Source organism: Pseudorca crassidens, chromosome 10 (assembly GCF_039906515.1).
Source record: "Pseudorca crassidens isolate mPseCra1 chromosome 10, mPseCra1.hap1, whole genome shotgun sequence".
Classification (NCBI taxonomy): Eukaryota; Metazoa; Chordata; class Mammalia; order Artiodactyla; family Delphinidae; genus Pseudorca; species Pseudorca crassidens.
In genome coordinates, this window is record NC_090305.1 from 32,771,760 (window position 1) to 32,791,253 (window position 19,494).

The 19,494-nt window shown below is 49.9% G+C and overlaps 1 protein-coding gene and 1 pseudogene across 2 annotated transcripts in view; both read right to left on the reverse strand.

The window, feature by feature from the left end:
* Window positions 1-19,494, reverse strand: part of PTK7 (protein tyrosine kinase 7 (inactive)) — a 60,072-nt gene that overhangs the window by 24,389 nt on the left and 16,189 nt on the right. Inside the window, exon 1 of one of the 2 annotated variants that reach the window (XM_067752887.1) lies at window positions 10,213-10,234. The exons of the other annotated variant lie outside the window; for it this stretch is intronic. Within the exon in view, the coding sequence (XP_067608988.1) occupies window positions 10,213-10,219 (7 nt within the window). The 5' untranslated portion in view covers window positions 10,220-10,234. Of the gene's footprint in view, window positions 1-10,212; window positions 10,235-19,494 lie in introns of those variants that run through there. 2 annotated transcript variants of the gene reach the window in all.
* On the reverse strand, window positions 12,301-13,670 carry LOC137231967 (large ribosomal subunit protein uL10 pseudogene; annotated as a pseudogene).

Here is a 19,494-nt window from a genome sequence, read left to right on the forward strand (position 1 = left end):
AGAGGGCCTTGGAGCTATGGGACCAGATCATAGGAAATGCCAGACCAAGGAGCGGGGAACATCAGCAAGCAACCCTCCCACCATCTTCAGAATGCAGGACACTGAGCAAAGTTAAATCATGATCCAAAGAGCTTCTTGGAAGGATTACTGGCACTCACATACCCGCTGAGGGTCCAGCATCAGAGCTGGCCACAGGTCAGGGAGGCGGTTCTGAATCCCATCCACAGACCACTCTGCAGCCCAGCATTCCCCAGGGGCGTCTTTGGGAGAACCCATCCCATCACAGGAGAAGCCAATATTCTCTTGAACTGGCATTATTCCCAAAGACATGCCAGGGCCACCCCCACGTCCTTCTCTCCATCCTTAAGGATCCGTCTGTGGCCAAGGCTGGCTCTTCTGTGCTAGGTGAGAGGTGAGCTAAGTGGTCCCAGGTTTTCACCTGAATCCACTCCTCCTCCTGCATGGCTACAGTTCAGCTCTGGCAGGGGTCAGGGGGGTACCCTCGGGGGAAGGGGCCCTGCAATCAAAGGTGGAACTGTAGCCAAACAAAGGGGAGAGTGAAGAGCCTGTGCAGAGTGGCAGATGGGCTGGGGAGGCGGAGGGCAGGGCCACGCAGGTGGCATAGTTACCAAGCCAGGAATAATACACCGGGCTTTGTTCCTGGTCCGTGTGGGCGCCCTGCAGAGGCCCAGAGCTGCAGAGCCCGGGACACCAGCCGCCTGGGGAGTTTGGCAGGTGGGGGGGGGGGGGCGGTGATGGCACAGAGGAGGATGTGTTACCCCTCCAGGAAGAAGGAACAGGCCACCTGGGGCTGCTACGTAAAGAAGCAGGCTCTGCCTCTGGCCAAACTGGGCCCAGTAAGGGCAGGAAGGAAGAGGCTAATGGGGTTCTGCCCATCCCATCCCAAACCACTAGAGACTGATCTTGGCCCAAAGAGCACCCTTCCCAGTCCCTGGGCGGAGCCGGGGGAGGGGGGGGTTGGTTCTTTAGGGCACAAGAACCTGTCTCCTCATAAAGTCAGTTTCAAGACAAGTTCAGGATCCCCCAGGGCTGGGGCCAGAGGAGGGGCTGACCCGATGTTGGTCTGCTTCCCAGCGTTCCAGAGGGGCCGGCCCGCAAGACACACAGAGCTGAAAGGGGCTGAGAGCTCCCGCATTACTTCTCATTGGGTTCCTGCTGGCTCTCTGGATGGGACAATTCTCCACCACGCTGGGCTACCCCACCCACTGTGCAAGTTAGCAAATCTGCACCCAGTCACCCTAACAGCCCAAACAACCCCGCTCAGTTCCAATATCTGCACAGGAGTGCGGTCCTGCCCCCGCTGAGCAACATGGTACAACCCTGTGTAGTACGGATGGGTGGGTCAACTGAGGTCCAGAGAGATCAAACAGCTAATTGGTGGCAGAGCCAGGACCATGATCCAAGGAGGCCAACTCCATACCCCACGCTCTTCCCAGCCCCGTCCAGGAACTCAAAACCAATCCTGGAAGTATCTGATCTCAGAATGGGTCTCACTCCCCGCAGCCAGGTAGAAAGCTAGACACACCTCCTGCAGACAACGCCAGGCTCACAGAGGCACTCAGCGAACACTAGCTGAACTGGGGTGACCTCAGAGGAAGCGTGGGGCAAGAGCTGGCGGACACAGGGGCATCCGAAACACTTCCCGACCCCCACTCCTGACACAGATGGGCAGCCTCGCACCGAGGCCTCAGCAGGCCTCTGCAAACGTGACTCACCCAAATCTTGGGGCCCTCGACCCAGAACTAAAGATGCTCATCAAAGACCAGAGAGAGATCATCTGCCTCAAAGTGTAGGTGACTCCCCACTTCCCAGCTCAGCTTCTCCAGACACAGTGGGGGCCAGGAGTCTCGTCCATACACAGGAGCGTTAGTTAAGCGTTTGCAGTCAGGTCCGACTCGATCCTGACCATCACACTCGGTCTGCCTGACCTTGGGTAAGGAACACAGACCGTGCCCCAGCTTCCTCTGCCTCTCCCAGGAGGCCGTCGTGACTCAAAAACGCAGTAACACGTGTGAAGTGTCTTGGATGAGCTCGCTCGGCGGGCGGCTACCGTGATCCTTACCACTGTCACCCATCCTGCCCAAGGACTCGAGTTTTAGGGATATTAGGAAGCTCCCCCCAGGCAAGGCCCAGCACCATCTCAGACCCCAGATGGGAAAGGGATAATCAGGTGGGGGGTAGGATGGAGGGAAAGGGGCTGTGGGGTTGCAGGAACCACAGACCACTTGCCACAGAAACCTGAGCTGGGAGAAGAGATGGCATGACTCAGAGGGACCCCAGCTCAGCCTCCAGCATCCCGTCCTGTCCCGGGGCTGGAGCTGCAGGAGCTGTGGTGAGACGCTGCATTCCCAGACTGCCACTCAGAGCCCCCGCCGCACCCCCAAGACAGGGCCTGGGAAACATCAAAGCCGGCCCCGCGGGGCCCTCTGTCCTGACGTCAGCTCACAGCAGGTCCTGGTTAGTGCTTGGCTGGGGCAGACTTTAGATGTAACAAAAGGCAGGGAGGGCAGCCACCAGGCCTCCTCTAAGACCCCGGCCCCTGCTCTGAGCGCACACCCCTGGCCACCAGGCTTCTCACGCAGGAGCCTGGCCCAGTGCTGTGGCACCCACGTTTACTGCGCCCAGTCTGGCCATCTGCATGGTCTGCAGGAGAGGGGGGTCTGTTGTTTTGTTTGAGGGGAAACGGGCAGGCCGAGGAGCCCCTGGCAGATATGCCAGACTCCAGACAGGGAGGGGCTGGGAAGTGAGGGACTCTTCAGAAGCTTCGGCTGAATGACAGAGAAGGAGGAAGGCTCTGGGGATCGAGGTGGTACCTGCCTCGAGGTGGCACAGTCCCCAGCACATCCCTGTCCCTGCACCACCTGACTTGAGGATGCCCCCAGGGCTGTGGTCCAGGGAAGGCCCGCTCTGGAAGCACACCGGTCCTGGGCTTCCCAAAGCCTCCCCCCTTTCAGAGTCCGGTCCTCCGTGCATGACACCTTCTGCACCCTCACGGAACACCTGGCCCACGTGCTCCTCAAGGAAGCCGCTCAGCATAGCAGCAGCCAGTGGCCCTGCCGCTCCCTAGCAATGCCACCTCCGCTGGCCTCTCCCTTGACATGAAATGAGGACCCCAAGCCTACCACTCAGGGGCTATGTGAGGCTAAGTGGGTTCATAAATGCAAAGCCCGAAGCACAGAGAGGGCATGGTGGGCTCAGGAAGCACTGGCACCGTGACCGGCAGGCAGAGTCATCTGCCCACATCAGGCACGACCCCAGCAGAGCTGGCGCTGCAAATACCCAATAAGGACATTTTCCAAGCCATTTCCTTGGCTCCTCGACAGCCATCTACATGCAGACACTCACTCTGCCTGCGCCCTGGCCCCAGCCCCCTGAGAAAGGCCTGTGTGGGCAGCAGCCCAACTCCCGCCCCCCACTCACCAGCAAGCGGCTGGTCTGGTGCCCACCTTCCTTGATGCTCTCTGGGCTCCAGGCCCAGTCGACCCACGTGTATATACGTGTGCATCTGCGCACACACATGTGTAAACATGATTTTGTGGAGAGCAGAGAGCAGCAGGAAGTTTTTCTGCTCTGATAATTTCAGCTACTTCGGTCCAAGTAACCATCTGGGCCACTCAACTACCTGTCTCCCAGAGACCAGTCCTCTTGGTCTTGGAAAGACAACCCCTGAATCTGTACAGGTCCCAGAACCTGCCAAACCTGACCAGTTGATTCCATCTACCTTCTCTCCCTCCTACTAAAGAAATTCCATCCTTCGGACAGCTGCCTTGGCACCAGGCAGAGGTACCAAGATGACCCTGGGTGGCCCAGGCATGGGCATTCTGCACGGATATGTGTAATCACGAGTGACTGTGACCTTTCTCATGCACGAGGCCAACGAGCCACAGGCAGGAAGCCGACTCCTCCATCCCCGAGACTCAGTCCTTGGTTCCAGGGCCCACGTCCCTGTGGGGACATCCTGCCTCCCGGATGACCTCGAGAGCACGGGCCAAGACAGCTCCTATTGGGCATATGGTCCCCTGAGGGAGAGGTTTGCCAACTTCCTGTGTCCCATGTGGGGTGACAGCATCAGGACACAGGCCAGGAGAGACAGCCCTCAACCCAAGAGGCACAAATGCTCTGTTCCAGGAAAGAGAACAGCCCCAGGCCTCCTCACCCACACGAGGATGGCCCTGCTCACAGGTCCCCTCCATGTGGAAACTCTAAGGACACCAAATGAGAGGCCCCAGGGGTACCAGGGTCCCTGCCCCACCTCTCCTCCCCAAGGGGCCAATGCACCACTGGACTTTGGCCTTCAGGGTCTAACTGAAGCACTTTCAGCTGCTCTGGGACACTCCAAGGGTCCACGGCTCATAGGCGTGCATCATTTTTTTGAAGGACAAATCTCAGTCTCTGTAAGAACAAGTCGTTTGCATGAACAGCAAGCCCTCCCCAGTGCACCTGGGCCGGCAGGAACACAAAATGCTGCAGTGGGGTTTGTGAATCTGGGGATCTGGAATGTCCCCCTCCACCGCCACCAGTCCACCACCAATATACCACAGGTGGGTTTAGCACCAACAACCCTGTATGATGATAAGCCCCAGAAAATCAGGGTTCAGAGGGTCGCTGAAAATCCACCACCGCTGACTCAGAGACCCAGAGGCAGAACACAAAGTTCTAGCTGCCCCCCCACCTCGGCCCCATCTCCCGAGTGTCTACAGAAGGCCGCAGGTTCGCTGACAGCAGCCCCGCAGCCCTCCACAAGCCATCACAGCCCTCGCTTGGAGACATGCGGGAGGGAGCAGAGCCAGGGACCGGGCTGAGTTTTCCTGTCCTGGGATTTAACTGTAAATATCTGGAGAGGCTCCCACGTCCGGATTAGAGAAACAGAACAAAATCACCAGGGATTAGCACAGAAACAACCTAGCGGGCCAGCTCTTCTACCTTAGATGAAAACCACAGCTCAGCCTTGCCCTGCCCACTCCTGGGAGGCCCTGGAGGGGGAAGATCAACCTCTGACGGCAGAAGCGGTCCTCGTGTCCAGTATCAGGCGGCATCCGAGCCCAGAGGGACAGATACACCGGCTGGGAGATGTGCTTTAAGAAGCTCCTCAGCCAGCAGCCACACCACCTGATCCTCGAACCAGCCTGTCTTCTGCTGGGGCTCAGAGGGCCACACCTAGGACACATCTCTCGCCCTTAGTAACCCTCAGATGGCTGCGATGTCTCCAAGGAAGCGGCAATAAATTAAAAGCTCAGCCAGAGTGACGTGGTGTGATCAGGCAGAAGGAACATGGGGTAGAGAGACCTGGGTTCTAGTCTCGATACAATCCCTCACAAGTAGGGTGACCCTGACCTACCACCACCCGCCACCAGGTAGTTTTATTATATGTAACATTAGAGAACTGAAAGGATGTGACTGGACAGTCACCAAGACCTAGTCCTGGATTCGCTGGCACTGAGCCTGAGAGGCAGTTACAGAAACAAAGGGCTCACTCCCCAGAGTCCCCTTCCTGCCCCCCAGCCTCCAGCTGCACAGCCGGCCCCTAAAGCCCACACACCACATGTAGGGCCAGCCCCGGGAGGGATTAGAAGTGATGCTATAAATGGCAGGTGTGCAGTTAGAGGCAGCTGGGAGTCGCAAACCGGGACCCAGCATCACTGCTGATGAGCTACTCCCATTCCTGCGGCTCAGCTTGCATCCCGTCTCCCCAGGAGATCCCGCCTCTGCCTCGGGCACACACTTACACTGCCAGCTCACTGCCCGTGACACCCCTGATACGCCCGCCTGTGCTGTGACCAAGAGCCGTATCTTCCAAGCTAGACTGCAAGCTCAAGGTGAGCTTGAATGGGCACCTTCTATGCCCATTCTCAGCTCCAAGGAGAGAGACAGAGACAGCAACCAGCTGTCTCCTGAAGACGCCAGTGAGCGGCCTGCAGAAATAATCTACATTGCGGGAAGGCAATGGGGCTGCTGGACCACGAGACTGGGAAATGATCCAGGAGCTCAGGCCCAGGAAGACTTTTGGGATGCTCAGATGGTGTGCTCAAAGAGTCCTCCCTCATCATCCAAAGATGGAAAGGGACTCGCTGCAGGTTCCACAGCCATTCATTAGGTGGGCCCAGACCCAGGCCCCAACCAGGTCTTCCTCCCAGGTGCAGTGGGGAGGGGCCCAGGGACACCACAGCAAGAACAGTGCCAGGGTGAGCTTCCCACGGTCCTTCTTGTGCAAGCAGAGGGCAAACTAAATGACAGTCTGGGGACTGGTTGGACCTGACTTCATCTATTCATTTTCAAGACAGTCTCAGAAAACTCTGGGAGACTCTGTTTTCTGTGCTCTTTTTACTCATCTCTGAGGCACACACCCTAAACTCCCTATGCAGGGAGAACATGATTCCCTGCCCTTTAGGTGGAGTGGCCTCAACTGCACTCAATGAGGGAAAATCCTCCCTGGCTCCTAAAGACAGTAAAACATCCCTTCGGCCTGTTCTGTCCAATATGGCAGCCACTAGCCACATGGAGCTATTCAAATGTAACTTAATCAAAATGAAACAAAACTGAAAACTCATTGCCTCTGTTCCACTAGCCATATTTTTAGTGCTCGGGAGCCGCACGTGGCTAGCGGCCACCGTACTGAACAGCGCCGATGCAGAACAGTTCTGTCCCCACAAAAAGTCCCATCAGTCAGCGCTGCCTTAGCTACTCTGACCGTCTGCTTCTTGCCGGCCCTTATTACATGGACGCATTACTTCTCATCCAAAGAACCCTCCACACGGACCAGCCTCATTTCACAGAGGAGGAAACTGGGGTCAAGGCTATCCCAGTAATGGCAGGGTCGGGAACTGCCCCTGGATCTGTCTGGCTCCCACGTCTGTGTTCTTTCCACGCTGCCACGCTAGCTGCTCTTCATTTCTTTCACTTTACTCCCTTTTATCCAGGTCCCCCCAACAACCATTCTGTCCTGTTTCAGGTAGGTCCTCTCTTTGTATGTGCTCTGGTCAAATGTGATGTTGTTTCGTGCGCAGCTATTTTTAACCCATATAAATGATCTTGCATTATCTCTCATTCTGTCTCTCACTTTATTCCATTCGGCACTATGTTTTGAAGCGCCTTCCCTGGGGCCATCACCTACATCCTGCTGCTTTTCCCAGTAGAAGAACATACTGTTGGGTCTGGGGAAGCAAGAAGCAAATGAAATTTTTGAAAACAAGTTAAGTGGCTGAACATAGCTGCCCAAAGTTTGAAAATCAGTTTTGAGCCTACACCCTCCTCTCTGCCCGGGCCTCCAGCACTGCAGCTAGCCTCACGCCGTGCCCCGGCATGCATACGGGTATCAGCAGAGCCTGGGGAAACACGCATGCAGGCGCACCCCCCCCCAGCTTCTCCCGTGCCCCTTCCTCCTCCCACCAAACCCCAAAAGTGACTAAAGAGGTTGGTCCTCAGCTGGCTCCAAAGGGATAAGAGAAAGAGGCAGTCTCATACTTTTATATTTAGAAGTGCTCTGCAAACCACTTCCTGGAGCAGACAAGAGTGGGGAATGTGAGGACATCGCTTTGCTATGTGTGATGTGGAAAGCACGAGCCACCCAGGGCCTGCAGCAATGGGCTGCGTGTACCACACACCCGATGACATGCGGCGATGCTGAACACATGTGCAGGAGATGAACGTGGCCCTCGGCAGCCTGGCCATCCCCTCGGGGCCAGGGCACAAGGCAGGGCCCAGGAGTCGGAGCCGGACACAGTCCTCCAAGTGCCCCTCTCCCAGCCTTCCTTTCTTTCCTTCTCCACCTGTCTGACCAACAGCTGCTTCTGGAAACCAACCCTTCTCTCTAGGGAAAGGGTTGCTCCAGGCTTTAAGCCTCAATCTGAAACACAAAGAGAAGAATCCCGACTGAAGGAGGCAGTATGGAAGAGCCAGTGTCTTCAAGAGGCAAGGGTGCCCTCCTCGCCTCTAGGCTGCTGGGGGGGGCGGGGGGGGCAGGATTTTGCACAGTGTCCACTGCCTTCTTCTGAAGGTAGACCTGCTGCTGCCATCAAAGGCCCTCCCCTCAGCCACCTCTGCTACCACGTGTGGCTGGAAAAATGTCGGAGGGGGAAGCTATCTGGAGGTGGGGATCGACTACTGTGGCCATGGTCACTGCTCCGACATCACTCAGATGTAACTGATGCTTGCCCAGTTGGGGGAGGGCGTGGGCAGGGGACAGAGACGGGGAGGGGAAGGCAGGCCAGCTGCTTAATTAGAGTCAAAGCATCAGACTCCTTATAAACTTCACTTTACAGCTTAAAATATAAACTCTCTAGTAAGACAAAACCAATTTTATTCTTTTATTTCTTAACTGCATCACTGATGATTTGCTCCTTTATTGTTTAAAAGAACATAACCAAAAAAGAGTCGTTTTTGAAAAATCAGCTGTTCTGAAAAAGCATTCTGGTTAAAGATGGCAAAATATGTATTTCAATCTCCAAATCAGTAACAACAGATGAAAAAAATACAATCTGATGAATAACAGACAGAAACAATTCCTTGTAAGTTATTTTTAAAAGCACCAAAAACTTGCAACACATTACCAGATGCTTAAAGCCTAGGGATAACTGACTTTTGGGGGCCGGGGGGCGGGGTGATGTTATAAAACATAAAGCACACACAAATAGCTAAAGAAAAAAACAGCCCCTAGGAGTGGCTGATGCAATAACTGAACAGCCAAAAAAATGACAAAGACCTAAAGTTTATTTTATGCCTACTCTGTCGATCTTGAAGTCAGGGTCTGGAAGGTACCAAGATCTGGCTTCACTTAAGTCTGGAACCGGCTGCCCCTCCATCCCAGGAGGTGCCTCTTACAGGCCTCTAAAGTCACGCAGAGAGAGAGAGAGAGAGAGAAGCAGACACTGATGGAGAAAGACAGAGGGAGACAGGAAGATGAGAAAAAGGGGGCTGGAGGGAGATTGATGGTGTGGGCGGGGGAAGGGAGGGAGGAGCAGAGGAAGGGAGGGAGGGGGGAGGGACGGGGACAGAGAGACACAGAGAGACCCAGATCAACAGAGAGACACGGACAAACTGAGAGACAGAGAATAACATACAGTCCTAGAGAGACCCAGAGAAAGGGACAAAAAAAACAAAGACCCAGAGCACACACATGTGCACACACACACGTAAGCACACAAAAGGCTCCCCATGCCTGTAGAGCAGCCCCCAGCCCCACATTGACCCCAGCTTCCCCCCCACCCCCGGCCAAGTAAACCCCCCACAGGGCTTTCCCTGCATCTCTAGTAGGGAGGGTCCTCCCCACTCCCTCCTGCCACCCAACCCAGTGGCCACAGGGACTCCAAACTCAAGAGAGTTTGGCAGCCACGGGGCTGCCCAGTGTAACACTAGACACGGAAGGTTACAGCAAACCTGTAGCTGGGAGACCGGGGGAGTGAGAGGAGTCAGGAGGGACTCTAGATACACCCGATTCAGACCACTCATAGTGGAGAGCCTCAAATTAGAGGCTCCTGGTAAATAATTCACCAGGAAAAATACAGTACCTTCCCTGAGCTCATCCATTATTCACCAAGATAAATGTACCATATTGTTACACTTCCTGACATCTAAAAATGGTCTGAGCCATTAGGCCAGGAGCAAGAAGACAGCAGGGCACTTTCTACCCAACTCTTCCAGAACCCCTGACCCAGCAGTCCTGGCGCTCTTGGAACACACTCCGTTGCTCCTCACACAAGGGCAAAGACGTCAACTTCCAGAAACGGCCACAGCCTGGGCTCAGACCATGAGATCCCGAGAGCTGGCCGGCCTCCACAGCCCTCAGGAGCCCAGCAAAGTCCTAAGTAAGACGCCCCCTGTTCACCAGACCCCGGAGGGGTCAGCCCTCTCAAAGGGAAAAGGTAACCACTGCCTGTACCTGTCTAAGAGCAATTCTGTTCCTAGGAGGTTCAAAGAGTTTGACTTTGATGCCAAACGAGTGTCACCTACAGAAAGACCTGCATCTGACTTGCACAGACGGCTCTGAGCAAATCACTCTGTCCTTCAGGCCTCAGTTTCCCCATCTGTAAAGCCAGCTGCTCCTTATCCTGCAGGGACGAAATGCCCCCTGGGAAGTCTGAAGAGCTGCACCACTTTAAGGCCCTGGCTCACAGTGTACAGGCAGGACCGAGGTGCGACAAGAGCTCAGAGTCTGGAGTCAGACTGTCTGCACTTCAATTCTCCTCTCCCACTTACCGAGCATATGACCTTGGGCAAGTTGTTTATCCTCTCGGTGTCTCCGTTTCTGTAGCTATAAAATGGTGCTAATAACAGTATCTACCTCCTAGGCTTGCGAAAAGTAAATTCACATGTTAACCAATGTAGCGTGTTTGGAACAGTGCCTGGCACGTATTAAGTATCATATGAGTTTGGGCTCTTAGCCATTCTTGCTCGTCATTATTATGTTCAAGATTTTTTTTTTTTAATCTTTTAAGGGCCTCCGTCCCATGACAACCACCTCTCACCCAGTGTAGGCCTTGGTCGGCACCCCTCTCACGCAGACCGTCTGCAGCTGCCGGCTGCCCTGTTTGACTCGCCACCCACTCAATCTCTGCCATGTGGGTGTATAGGTTCTGAACAGACCCTGGGGTCCAAAACTTTGTCCCGCAGCTGCCCCATGGAGCCTTGGAGCTGGCGGGTCACGTAAGCGGGTCTCCACAGGGAAACAGCTGACTGCTGGGACCTCTGCGCTCTCTGGCCCACTGCCCCGGGAACCTCCAGGCAGTGCCCGGATTAGCAGTTGCTCATCGTTTCAGTCACTCCCCCACCTTCACTATGAAGAAGAGTCAGAGCGAGTCTGGGTGAAAATATGGATCCAGACCATGTTGGAAGGAGGCAGGACTCTGGCCTCAAGGGACCCAACGGTAGTTAGGTGAGGACAGCACAGTGAATGTTTGGGTGCCAACTAATGCCTGGAGATAACTCTTAGGGTTCAGCTTTCTGATCCCGGAAGTCCCCAATGAGAGAGGACTGGAAAATGCTTTATAAAGGATAATATCTGACAACATAAAATAGAAGTTGTCATCAACTCTCAATGGCAAACGACCGACTAGGAAAATGGTTTCTAGCAATCGACAGAAAAGGGGCTGCTGGCCTTGATACACAGTTACAAATCAATCATAATAACTACTAAAATTCTAACAGTAACATGGTCAAAACAGCATGTCTTCTCAAAACAAATATAAATGATTAATAAAGATAAGAAAACATTCCAATGCACCAGTAACCTAATGAATGCAAATTGGAACATAAATGCAAATAAGAAATGCAAATCATTCTGCCCTATCAAATGAATGCCAAGTTTTTAAAATAACACTCAACACTGGTTGAGTATATGGAGAAAATGGTCCTCATGCCTTGAAGATGGGAGTGTAAATGATAATAATGTCCTTCTGGAAAGTGGTTTGGTAATATTGTACCAGTATCCCAAAAAATTCATGCCCTTCTTCCTTGGAGAAGTACCTGATTCCAGGTCTGGGCAGGAAATGTGCCAAATGAACCTGGAACATCTTATCATACGAGGAAATGAGCAAAGACAAGCAGGGCCACATCAAAAGGGTCAGGGCCAGCTTGAAGAGGCTCCCGCGAGGCCAAGAAGGGACCTTTTAAGCTTCATAAGGGTAAGAACTACATGGCCTTAACACACTGGTAAGTTTAAAATCTGTGAGTTCATAATGATGTTTAAAAAAAAAGAGCCCAGGGCTTCCCTGGTGGCGCAGTGGTTGAGAGTCCGCCTGCCGATGCAGGGGACACAGGTTCGTGCCCCGGTCCGGGAAGATCCCACATGCCACGGAGCGGCTGGGCCCATGAGCCATGGCCGCTGAGCCTGCGCGTCCGGAGCCTGTGCCCCACAATGGGAGAGGCCACAGTGGTGAGAGGCCCGCGTACCACCAAAAAAAAAGAGCCCAGAGGGTAGGGATAAATTGGGAGATTGGTATTGACATATACACACTACTATATATAAAATAGATAACTAATGAGAACCTACTGTATAGCACAGAGAAGTCTACTCAGTAATGTGTAATAGCCTACATGGGCAAAGAATCTCAAAAAAGAGTGGATATATGTACATGTATAACTGATTCACTTTGCTGTACTCCTAAAACTAACACAACATTGTAAATCAACTATACTCCAATAAAAATTTTTTAAAAAGACACCATTAATGCCAAATCATAAGATTTAAAAAATTAAAAAAATGTTTTTAAAATTTAAAAAAAAAAGAGCCCAAAGTCCTCCATTGGTCACCTTTGAAGGATGCTAGAAAACCAACTCATTATCTTATTTTATTTTATTTTTTGGTAAGAGACGTAAGCGTTTATTTCCTTGTTTCACAAATAAAGCCGGCTGAGTCGGCTGCTTTTTGGCGATTAGTCAGAGAGACCAAATCCCATATACTCGTCCGACTCCTCCGACTCTTCCTTTGCTTCAACCTTGGCTGGGGCTGCAGCAGCAGCAGCAGGAGCAACAGTGGTGGCGGCAGCCACAAATGCAGACGGATCAGCCAAGAAGGCCTTGACCTTTTCAGCAAGTGGGAAGGTGTTATCAGTCTCCACAGACAAAGCCAGGACCCACCTGTACCCACTGATGATAGAAGGGGGTACAGATGCAGCAGCTGGGTAACCAATCTGCAGACGTATGCTGGCAACATTGCGGACACCCTCCAGGAAGCGAGAATGCAGTTTCCTCTGTGATGTCGAGCCCTTCAAGGTTACAGATGCTGCCATTGTCAAACACCTGCTGGATGACCGGCCCAAAGGAGAAGGGGGAGATGTTCAGCAACGGGGCTTCACTGGCTCCCAATGTGTCTCCAATCTTAATCAGCTGCACATCACTCAGGATTTCGATGGTGCCCCTGGAGATTTTAGTGTATTGCCTAAAGCCTGGAAGAAGGAGGTCTTCTCAGGGCCCAGACCAGTGTTCTGGACCAGCACAGTGACTTTGCAGGGCGGCAGGCGGCATGTCATTGGCCAGCAGCATGTCCCTGATCTCAGTGAGGTCCTCCTTGGTGAACACAAAGCCCACGTTCCCCTGGATGTGAGGCAACGGTTTCTCCAAAGCTGGGTTGTTTCCCAGATGCCCTCGGATCACCTTGTCCATCATCGTGTTCTTGCCCATCAGCACCACAGCCTTCCTGCGGAGGGACACGCGGATCTGCTGCGTCTGCCTGGAGCCCACATTGTCTGCTCCCACAGTGAAGCATTTCGGATAATCATTCAGAAGTTGGATGATCTTAAGGATGTAGTTGGACTTCCAGGTTGCCCTGTCTTCCCTGGGCATCACGGCGGTGCCTCAGGGATTGCCACGCAGGGTTTAAAGACGATGTCACTCACTCGAGGACACCTGGCAAGAGGCTCATTATTTTAAAAACTGGTCAAGAAGCATTTACTCTCCCTTTCGTGAACAGCTATACCTCAGGGTAACCAAACAGTTAATAAGGGGCGGTTTATCTTTATAGAAGTCTCCAGCTGATACACAGAATATCACCATTTTATAGTCCCTAATAAAATACTGGATCTAGCAATGATTATTGACGGCTGCTAATTCCAGAGGACAACCAGATGTTATGTGCCTACTGAGAAAGTATACCTGGAAAAAAAAAATCAAATCTGACCCTGACGAAGCCTCCAGATCTATGTTTCATTATTAAAAAGAAGCTCTCTATGGGACTTCCCTGGTGGCGCAGTGGTTAAGAATCTGCCTGCTAATGCAGGGGACAAGGGTTCAAGCCCTGCTCCGGGAAGATCCCACATGTCACGGAGCAACTAAGCCCGTGCACCACAACTACCAAGCCTGCGCTCTAGAGTCCGTGAGCCACAACTACTGAGCCCGTGTGTCACAACTACTGAAGCCCGCGCGGCTAGAGCCCACGCTCCGCAACAAGGGACGCCACCGCAATGAGAAGCCCACGCACCACGACGAAGAGTAGCCCCCGCTCGCCCCAACTGGAGAAAGCCCACACACAGCAACGAAGACCCAAAGTAGCCAAAAATAAATAAATAAATTCATTTTAAAAAAAGAAGCTCTCTAGAAAGAATTTGGAAAACAAGGGCTGAAATAGTTAACTGTGAATGCACATTCTTCTGTTGCTCCCACAAACGGTTAAGACCTAATATTGTTGTTGTTGATGTTTCGTGCGCTTCCACCATCTTCTCCACCAGATTCTCAGCTCCCTGAGGTCAGGGGCTGGACGTCCACTCTTCCATCCCCTCCACTGTGGACGCCTTGCCCATTGGAGGAGTTTGGGAAATACCAGCTGATCTGTGGTGGGTTCACTGGCCCCTGCATGATGTGAATCCAAACAGAGTTGAGCCCAGTATGGGATCCTGGTCGGCAATTACATTAATTATCATTATTAATTCAACAAACATTTATTTAATGCCTACCATGTGCCAAGTACTCTGCAAGACACTGGGGATGGAGAGAGAAAAATACAATTACTGCCTTTAAGTATCTCTGTTTAGTGGGGGAGTCAGACAAGTAAACATATAATTACAACAGCGAAGGCTTACTGACCGCTTATTACGTGCCAGCCACTATTGCGAGAGCTTTAACCCCATTGTTAATGCTTAAAACCACCCAGTGAGGTAGGTACTACGACCCCCGTTATGCAGATGAGGAAACTGAGGCACAGAAAGGTGAAGCCACTTGCTCAAGGTAACATAGCTGGTAAGTGACAAATGCAGGATTCAAATCTCCGGTCATCTGGCTCCAAAGGAAAACCTACCATAATCACTAGGCTTTACCACATTATCACACAGCATGATGGGTGGGTGCACGACGGGTGGGTGCACAAGGCAGGCTTTTAACTCAGAGTGAGGGTATAAGGGGGCAGAGAAGCATCCTGGAAGAAGGCTCTTCAAAACAAGATTTTAAGAAGGAACGGGGCTTGGGGACTTCCCTGGCGGTCCAGTGGTTAAGATTCTGCAATTACAATGCAGGGGGCATGGGTTCAATCCCTGGTCAAGGAACTAATATCCCACATGCCGCACAGAGTGGCCAAAAAATAAAAAAATTAAAAACACAAAAAAAGAAGGAACAGGGCTTGGCAAATAGAAAAAGAAGCACAGAAACAAAACACGAACTCAGGGTAATTCCGGATGCTCAGAGTTTAAGGGATGATGAGGGGGAACACAGCAAAAGGCCACTAGGACACTGGTTTGTGAGGGGTGGAGAAGGCAAAGGAGGTGAAATCCAAGTTTACCCTGCTTAGGCTGTCCCCGGACCAAAAAAAATCACCAATACAGTGAGTCCCCGTTTCCAAGGAGGTGGCTGTTAGGTTAGAAGATGGACTGAAGAAGCTCTTTGTCACGGTACATTCACAGAAGGCATGATCATGGGATAACGTCATACCCGGTCTATTAGTTTCCTAGGGCTGCTGTAACAAATGACCACAGCTGGGTGGCTTAAAACAACAGAAGCTTATTCTCTCACAGTTCTGGAGGCCAGAGGTGCCAAATCAAGGTGTCGACAGGGCTGGTTCCTTCTGGAGGCTCTAGGAAGAGTCTGTTCCATGCCTCTCTCCCAGCTTCTGGTGGTTGCAGGCAATCCCTGGCACTCCTTGGCTTGTGGCTACATCACTCCAAGCTCTGCCTCCGTCATCATGTGACCTTCCTCCCTCTGTGCGCATCTGTCTCTTCTCTTCTTGTAAGGACATCACCAGTCACATAGGATTAGAGCCCACCTTAATGACATCTCTTTACTTGGTTACATCTACAAAGGCCCTATTTCCAAATAAAGTCATGGTCACAGGTCACAGGGCTTAGGACTTGAACATACCCTTTTAGGAGACACCATTCAACCTATGAACACCTGCTATTCTGCAAACTGCTTTTTTTGCCCTACAGCTAGCCACAGGTATTTTTCCGTGTCTGTTCACATGGTTCTGGCCCATTCATTTCAACCACCGTATGTTATTTCACTGTATCGGTGACCCAAAATCTATTTGTCTAACACCCTAATCATGGACATTCAGATGGTTTTCAATTTTTTGCCATTACAAACAATGCCCCAACTGAATCTCTCTGTACAGGCACCTATGCACATTGGTAATGGGAATGTTTCTTGTAGTATGACTTCCTAGAAACAGGACTCCCCCTGGACCAAAGAGAACACAATTTCAGGGCTTTGATAAATGACAAATTGCTCTTTAAAAAGGCTGTACCAATTTATGCTTCCTTACCAACACTGATACTTATTAATCTTTGCCAATTTGAGAGACATAAAATAATACTTTGTTTTATTCTGCAACTCATTTAAGACATTTAGTCTGTTCTTGACAACATAAAGCTATCTTTTGTATGTTCACTGGTTAGCTGAATTTTCTATTCAACTTCCTTGTCTACTTTTTTCCTTGTTTATTTTTACTGTTATCTTTTTCTTATTAATTTGTAATCAGTAAGATCACTAATATAAGGCCTTTTCTGCATTTCATGTTACACTTTTCCCCCCGAGAATGGTCATTAAGTTACTGAATGCCTACTAAGTGCCAGGCATTGTTCTAAGTGTTGGGAATACGGCAGTGAACAGGGCAGTGAGGCTTCCTGTTCTCAAATGTTACTTAACTACTCAGAAGAAAATGGGTTTGCACATAATTTGGGCTTGGAAATAGATAGGAAGTGAATTTTCACCCTTGGGTGCAAAGCTGTCTTGGAATTCATTTAAATACTGCCCTGTTTTGCTTCGAGAGCCTTTTAGGGGGAAATCTAGTCTGTTCTCCAGGTGTTCTGGAAGCACCCACAAAGGAGCAGTGCGGTTAGTGAAGGTGGAAGCAGGAACAGCTGACAGCTGTGCCCTTTCCTTGAAAGGAAGAGCCACACCCCAGGCACCCACACCTCCTAGAAGTCCAGGGCCTTCAACAATTAAGCCCTGGTGAGCTCAGAGAGCAAAGGAAGTTTTAAGGAGGAATAACTCTTCCCCATTTCAGTGGAGGAGGTACCACTGGAGTCTCACTCCACCTCCTCCCAGAAGTTCCAGGGAGGCGTGATGTCTCCCCGAGTATGTTTGGCTCTGATCCTTTCTCTCCTGCCCACTTGGGGGAGGGGGAATATACCCCCTGCAGACACACACACACACACACACCCTAATTCAGGGATGAATCAGACAAGCTTATCCTGTTCAGATTACAGCCTTGTTCCTCAACCTAGCCTTTATCTGTAATAAAGGTGATACATTAATTTCCACCTGTCTAATTCCTGTCTGTCTTTCTTTCCTCCCTACATCCACTGGTTTAAAATTCAGAGGAAAGAAGTGTGTTATTTACTGACTCCTTCAACATACAGTTTCCATTCTATTGCTGTACGCCTGCGTATTTTACGGGTTTTCTTATTGTTGTTGATTTTGTGAATGGGATAAACGTTTCCATTGTATTTTCGAAAAGGTTACTTGCTGATAACTAGTGAAACTTCTGGGTTTTGTGTAGTTTTGTATTTGGCCAAGTGACTCAACTCTCTTACTGATTCTAATGGTTTTCAGTGGATACTTGGGTTTCACATGTAAAAATAATGGCACCACCTGCAAAGAGCATTAACTTTGACTTTCGTTTTCTTACAGAATTATCTCAGCTACAATTTCCAGAATAATGTTAAATAGTAGAGACTTTATTATTTTAATGTAGTGACTTCTTTAAAGAGAATAGCATTAAAATTTCATTTTTTAAAATTTATTTATTATTTTTTGGCTGCGTTGGGTCTTTGTTGCTGCACGTGGGCTTTCCCTAGTTGGGGAGAGCGGGGGCTACTCTTCGTTTAGGTGCGCGGGCTTCTCATCGCCGTGACTTCTCTTGTTTCGGAGTACAGGCTCTAGGCGCATGGGCTTCAGTAGTTGCGGCACGCGGGCTCAGTAGTTGTGGCTTGCGGGCTCTTGAGCGCAGGCTCAACAGCTGTGGCACACGGGCTTAGTCGCTCCGCCGCATGTGGGATCTTCCCGGACCAGGGCTCGAACCCGTGTCCCCTGCATTGGCAGGCGGATTCTTAACCACTGTGCCATCAGGGAAGTCCCTATAATTTCATTTTAAAATACGTTAGCTGTTGTTTAAGATTAAAAAAAAACAGGAATGGATGTTAATTTGTACCTAATGTCATTTTCACATCTACTGAGATAACTGTGTGACTCCTCTGACTTCTTATTTTGATGAATTACATTAAAATAAACCATCCATGCCATTTTTGGAGTAAACCCTAATTATTTATGGTACATTATCTTTAACGTAGTATTTGCCAATATTTTCTTTAGACTTTCATACCAATATTTCTAAGTAGTGTATTTTCCTCTTCCACACTGTCAGTCAGCATTTGGGATCAAGGTCATATCAACTTTGTGACATGCACGGGGTGGCCATCCATCTGTTCCTTGGCTCTGTGATGGCCTATAGAGCACTACAAGGCTCGATTTTCTACATTTTTCAAAATTTCCCCTCAAGGCCCTCTAATACAACAGTTTGGTGGGGTGTGTTTTGTTTATTTTCTCACTATCTTTCAATTGCTTTTAATAGTTACTGGTCTAGTTAGTCATCCTAATGGCTCATTACATTTCAATAATTTATACTCTCCTAGCATCGACTTCTCAGCACAGCATTGAACATGGTAACCCTTTGTAACTTAAAAAATCTTTTCCATGGCAATTACCACAACTGTAATTATTAGTACACATTTTCATAAGCCCTCCCCACTAAATGGTAAGTTCTATCTCATTCCCTGCTCTAAGTCCCCAGAATCTGCCAGGTACCTAGTATGTTGAAATTGGCCTCAAGAAATTGTTGTGAGGCCAGGATGAGGTTAAAGCTTCTTTTTCCTTTCTTGCTTTGCTTATTGACCATGTCTCTCCTTTTCTTGACTGCATTGGCCAAAGTTTTGTTTCTTTTGTTTTTTCTGAAGCAATGGAACTTACCAATTCTATATTTTTTCATTTCAAATTTATCAATTTCCAAGCTGTACTCAGAAGAAAATTAACAACCTTAAAATTCTTTCCTAAATAATAAGTGAAATAAATTAAGCTATTGGTCTAAAGTTAAAAAAAAGAATAAAATGAACTCTGTCTGTATTTTAGGTTTGTCTCATGTAAAGAACATGAAACTTTTCTAACTCAACCTTAATTTTGTCTTACCTCTGTGGGAGACATATTCCACTGAAGTTTATCATACTAACTGCTATATTTACCTCTGCTTTTATCTGGTTTATGTTTTAATACTACAATTCTTCCTTTGTTATATGTATTGTGTTTTATTTGCCTCTTAGGATTTGCTTTTTAATTCTACTTGTATATCCTTTGTTTATTCCTTTTTAAAATCTTGAATCTATTTCTCTAATTATCACATTTTTTCATCGTTTTCATCTCACTGTACATTTTCCTCTGGAATCTGAGAGCTCCTCAACTGCATGACATTGATTAGATTAACTGCAGTGCTGATTCAGCTCCTTAAAGTGAATACTGGAAACTGAATTCTGCTATTGCATTTTTTGTCTCCTCATACTCCTTCAT